Genomic DNA, 6,000 nt, shown 5'->3' on the forward strand with positions numbered 1-6,000 from the left:
ATTATCCTTTATCTTTTTTTGTCCCCGTTACCGTTAGCAAAACGATTTGCATGTACCCTTTATGTTTAAGCACATCATTCTTTTCAGAAAGGCAAAACTCTAGCTTCAGATTTATAGCATTCTTTCTATAAAACTTGCCAAAGAGCAAATTTGTGGAAGAAACAATTAGGAAGAAGAAGCAAAACTCCTAGATTCTTACTCATGAAGTATAATTAACATCTGCATAACAGTCCACGCATCTCATCTCACAGGGCCCTCCTCTTTTCTTCTATTCTTTGTGCTTCAGGTTTTTCTCTTCTGTGTTCTTTATTTGTTTATCATAAGATATTGGGCCTATCACGGCCTTTTGAATGTTTGAAAAAAATAAATAATTTATCTTTAAAAATACGTGAATTTAAACTTTTACTCATTATTCTTAATAAATATCATTTTCTTAGTGTAATTATTTAATTAAGAAGGTTATGAATCAAGAATAAATAATAAAAATCATAATTTGTGTACTTTTAAAGAGTATTTGTCAAGATTACCCTTAATATTTTGAAGAAAAAGATCATAAACTGAAGAAAAAGATCATAAACTATATACTGGGCCAAACTTGGGTTTTCAAATAAATGTTAACGTTACTTTTTCTGTCACATTCTGTATTTACTGTTTGACATGTGGACTTCACTAATTTGATATATTATTATTTAAATAGAAAATAAAATAATAGAATTCACATGTCAAATAAAATACAGAAAGTGATAAATAGAATAATAAAAATAGTGATACTAACATTTCTCTTTAATTAATATCTTTTAACTAATATAATTATTTGACAAAAAAAATATCAATTAAAAATATAAAATAAAAAATCTAGACTCGTACACTCTAAAAATAATTATCTCCTTTCCCCGTAATTTCATCACTGAACACTCTAAACAGAATGTCGGTTATTATCCAAGAACTTCAAGTTGGTTAACATGGTGAAATCCAACTAGGTTTATTCACTTAACAATTACTTTTGTTTACAAACCCGCCACTAGATACCATAGATTTCATACTCATTCGTAATAGCCCAGCAAAACTAGCAAAATAAGCGATGGAATTGGCATTTGGCATTTTCTTGAAGGAACCAAAATACCTCTCTAATCTTTATAACATGCCGGCTCTGAGAAATCAGACTCCCATAGAAGTCACGTGCGTGCTTAGGAAACGATGTGGCTAGCCAAAGTGGATTCTAATACCTAGGAACATAGTCGTTTTCCATGACTCACAAGTCAAAGCATTTGGTCACAATCTTCCACTACATCACAAAAATTTAAGGCAAAATTTCAACCCCCCACTAACACCAAGGCACCAAATATAAATATCCCAACTCATAAACGCCAAACTAGAATGTACTATCAGTCAACGGGCTACCTAGTTTCGACAAAAAAGATAAAAAGAGTTTTATATGATTCCTAAGCCACATTCTTTTTTTCACAATCACGGCCTTAGTTTACGTGCCTTCTAATGCCGTGACATGCAATTCAACCACCGCATAATTTTGCCATGTTTCTCGTTGTCGTTCACGTTTCTCTCTTTACCACATTCTTTCTTCTGTGTTTTCAGCTCCAAACTACATACCAACTTTCAATGTACAAATTACAAACCGCAAATTTCACATTTTTCTCCATCTTTTTGACTCATGTGTGAATGTCAAATCTTTTGCTTCCTCCTTCGCTACTACTTCCATGGCCACAAGAAGTGATGATGTTGCACTCTTTCTTGGATGGCATTGCCTTTGGCTTCCTTGGTATGCACTTTGTTCGAACTCCTATTTCTTCTTTAGCCAATTCCAACTGAGAACTCCTGCAAAACGAGGCATAATTTAAAATTATTAAAATTACTCTAATTCCTATACTTGTAAATCTCAAAAGAATAGAAAAATATGAAAAGGCCAAAAAGCAAGTCATCATTGAACAAAAAGTCAACCCATTCAATTAAATACTCCATTTCTCCTGCTTTATGAGTCTCGTCCCGAGCATCAGGAAACAGAATTCAATTACTCCTTTTGCTTTTGTGGTTCCCCTTGGCCCTTTCCGCTGACCTTTTTTACCCGATGGGCGGCTTTAAAGAGATCTTGATGAACTAAATTCACCAGCTAAGATATCCTGGTTTTGGGTCCCACATTGATCAGATAACAAGTTACGTATGCCCCATTAATCAGACGGACGGGTCAGCTTTCAGTATGATAATCATGACCCGGATTTTTGTCTACAGCTACCTACCTGCTTCTGTGCTATGTAGCGAAGTACAGTGCAAATGTAATACTATGTTGAGTTTGCACAACAAAATAAAGAAAGCCAGCTGGCTTTTGTGTTAAAACTCCGTACGAATCTTGCATTCAAATCCAAAGCAGGCCAAAAGGGCTATCAGAGAATCAAATTTTCTGACCCAAAGCCACAGGCAGGAAAGGCAACTGGGCAAATGTAAGAAATCATTTTACTCCTCTTTGAGAAGTAGGTACTCTCGTGTCAAGTTTCACAAGAACAAATTTTACCCCATATATTAATTTTTTTTCAAAAAAAGGAAAAAACCCCTTATACCCCGTCGCTTTATGACTAAATTATGGTTTCTATATTTAGCTTACCATAAAAGTCTTTTTATTTTAGGTACAATAAGTCAATCATAATTTAAATTTTTTTTTTATTTTACGTGATTTTTTAAGAGAAAAATACAATAAAAAATAATAAATTATAATTCAGAATCAAGACAAATATAATAAACAAACGTCCTCTTAAGTGTTACCTTCCTTTTCACGCAAACTTCCTGCATTTAGGTGTAACATATGTGAAATACTACGTTGATTAAGGTAGTCAAAACATTACCAAACCCCAATTAGGTTATCTTCAATATAGCTTTGGGGGGTGTTACTAGTACTCTATTACCACTATCTCTGAACTACAAGCACTTGTACTGTAGTTTTGACAGATAATAACTAATAAATAAAGTAAGGTGATGTTTGGTAAATGGATTCGTTCCCTGATTCGAATCATGATTCGTAATTCATTACAGTATTTTTTTCACAAAAAATACAGGTAAATTAAAAATGATTCTAATCATATAATTTTAATTTATGAACTGAACGCACCCTAAGTTCCATGTTGTTCTATAACCGGAGTAGAATCTGGACTCATTACACAACAGCTCTTTGTTTGTTTATCAAAAACAGTGATACGTGTGAGGTTATTCTAATTCTAAAACGACGTAGCTTCAACAATTCTTGCAACTATTGCCATTTTTCAGATTTTTCACATGGATGCATTTTCCATTTAACTCATGAAATGCTCAAGTACTATATGCCAAAAAAATTTGCAAAATAGGTTTTACATCTTATGGGGTCATTCTCTATTATCCGATCAAGGCACAAAAGTATTTTTATATCGTCCATAAATTTAAATACAAAGTCACGTGTTTGTACAAAATTTAAGAAGATAATTTTCCAAACTTCCATAACAATAATCAAGAAAAAATTCAACAAAGATTCCACAAGCTGAAGAAAAAGAAACTCACCTATCAGCATTGTAGGAAGTAGACCTTTGCAAAGCAGGAATCGCCTCTTTCTTTGTCTCCACCAAACTCCCGCTAAAATACTCCTTGTCTTCCAATTTTGACCCCGAAAAGTTTGACCTTTCCGTCGTAGCCCCCACCTGATTCCCTGCTCCGCGTGGCAGCCGAGCCTTGTACTGCCCAATCAGCGACAGCCCATGATCCTTCACCAACGTGGGCCCACAGTCCTTAAACGACACGGAACCGCAAGATATCAACTGCATCAGAACCGACGACGCCCTCGTCCTTCCACTTGGGCAATTCCCCGCCGTCCGATCCGGCCCCTCCTCGTTCTCTCCGTTGGCGCACAGCACCAGCCGTCCGTCGGCCTTCATCAGCGACTCCAGCGTCTCCGGGCTCGAATCCGACGGCGGCGGCGAAATCTCGTCCCTGCTCAGCTCCGTACTCTGATTCTCGCAGATTTCCCCTTCACTCTTCCCTCCTCCTTCTCGAACCTTCTCGTTCTCTTCCTCCTCCCTCGCCGCTCGCCGTCGCCTTCTCTTGTCGTCGGTCTGAGTCGACGCATCGGCGGCGGCTTTACCGGCGGACTCGCCGAACGACTCGGCCTTGTAAACCTTGTACTCGTTGAGGTCGATTGAACTCCAGGACTGGTTCCTCCGCCTCACGACCGCCGGAAAGTCATCGTCTCCGGAGCTTTTCTGCAGCTCCGGCGGCGGCTTCAGGCACCGCGACGACGCCGTTTCGAGGACCTTGGGATCATAAACCGGGTCCAAATGAAGCTCCGAGCCCTTGAGAACGTATTCATGCCCATGCGCTGGGTAGATGAAGTCATTCTCCGACAAATCGTGCCACACGAATCCATTTCTGTAACTTCTGATTATTCCACAAAAAAACGTAAAAATGAAAATAATTACCATTTTCATTGGACGGCAAATATTGATCGGTGTAAACGTACCGCTTTGAAGACCAGGAGTACATGGTGGCCATGCCTTTGCCTCGGAGCGCGTTTAATCGGTTAATGACGTCTGAGAATCAGAAATTCAACACATCAACATTATTTTTCCGTTTGGCAACCAAGAAAATCCAAACGAAAAAAGGAAAAAAAAAAAAAAAAAAAACTTTAGAAGTAAAAATACCTCTGAGATAGAGTCCTTCGGGAGAAGAAAGAGGAACCTCCATGAAATGGGGGTGCTCGAGCTGACCATTCCTAGACAAATAGTAAACAACAGGGACTTTTCTCTCCTTGAGCTTGGGTGGTTCAGTCCAAACTCTGTTCCTTTCGGGGCTGGTTTCTGATCTCTCTTTCCATCGCTTGTAATGGTTTTGGAGGTCTGCCGTTTGTCCTCTTGAGATCACCGCCATATTCCTTCTCTGCCACCAACAAAGACGTAAGAAGACTATTATTGTAGCTTATACACACACATGCTTGTAACTAGTTACACAAAGAACGTTGTTTTTGTTGTGTTTGGTTTGAATACCGAGACTCGATCGAAAGAGAGAAAGATGGCCGAGGAAACTGCGGGAAAGTGACTTACCAGGGTGTAGAGAGAGGAAATGGACAAAAAGTAGGAAGAGGAGAGGGAAAAACAAAGAGGGAAGAGAAAGGAAAATTATGAGAAAGGCGGGGTTTTGGAAGATTTATAGGAGGGTTGAATTTTTGAGTTGATTGAGGAAGTCACTGTGTGTGAAAGGAAAGGGTCGACATTTGGAATGGTGGAGTGGGGAAGGGAGATTATATTCAAATTGTGGATGCTGCGGACAACAGCTATCCAACAAACGATGCCTGTTTGAGATTTCTGTACTCCCCATCACTGTCAACACTTCTATTTATTTTATTTTGTTTGTTTTTTAAAAATATATTTATTTTATTTCGTTTGTTACGTTTTTTTTTTTCCCTTAAAGGAAAATATCAAAAGATTTTGTTTGGTACTTAGATTCACGAGATTAAACAACAAACAAGTTCTTAAATTACCTTCTTTTAGAGGCCACGGTGTTATCCTTGTCCAAAAGTCTTATCGTGATTTACTCATGAGTTGTGTGTGTGTGTTTTTTTATGTGTTTATTAAGAACATTGCCTACAAATTTTTACAGGTCATTTGGTAGGTTAGTAAAGTTGTTTGTTTTTCTTGATAAGGTCTTGAGTATGAGTCAATTTTTATCTTAATAAACGAGGCATATGGACAATCTATTTCTCAAAAAATTCATATAACTTATCTCCTGTGATATTATTTAGGTATGCGGTATGCAACAGCTTTATCATCGTGATTGTTTTTCTAAAAAAAAAAAGTTTTAAAAAAATAGTTCTAAATCTGTGACCTATTTTTGTTGTTTATTATTAATTTTTTAAAATGTGTCCTTTATTATATATTGTTTGTTAATTTGTTCCAAGTAAGTTATTGAGTAATTTTAATAAATACTCCTTAAAATGATATTATTAAAAAAATTTATATCTCCACATTGGCATAT

At 37.0% G+C, this 6,000-nt stretch overlaps 1 protein-coding gene across 2 annotated transcripts; it reads right to left on the reverse strand.

Moving 5' to 3' along the window:
- Positions 1–866: 866 nt before the first annotated feature.
- LOC21394126 (protein UPSTREAM OF FLC) lies at positions 867–5,224 on the reverse strand. 2 transcript variants are annotated; one of them, XM_024176397.1, is made up of 5 exons: positions 5,070–5,224; positions 4,671–4,905; positions 4,490–4,559; positions 3,538–4,407; positions 867–1,833 (listed from the first exon to the last, which is right to left on the reverse strand). In XM_024176397.1, exons 2-5 carry the CDS (start codon positions 4,894–4,896, stop codon positions 1,668–1,670), a joined length of 1,332 nt encoding a protein of 443 aa, XP_024032165.1. In that variant the 5' UTR covers positions 4,897–4,905; positions 5,070–5,224; the 3' UTR covers positions 867–1,667. The 2 variants fall into 2 exon arrangements, with proteins under 2 accessions (XP_024032165.1, XP_010112912.1); XM_010114610.2 differs by having other exon boundaries at positions 4,671–5,224.
- Positions 5,225–6,000: the final 776 nt, after the last annotated feature.

This window comes from Morus notabilis, unplaced genomic scaffold (assembly GCF_000414095.1).
Source record: "Morus notabilis unplaced genomic scaffold, ASM41409v2 Scaffold80, whole genome shotgun sequence".
Taxonomy (NCBI): domain Eukaryota; kingdom Viridiplantae; phylum Streptophyta; class Magnoliopsida; order Rosales; family Moraceae; genus Morus; species Morus notabilis.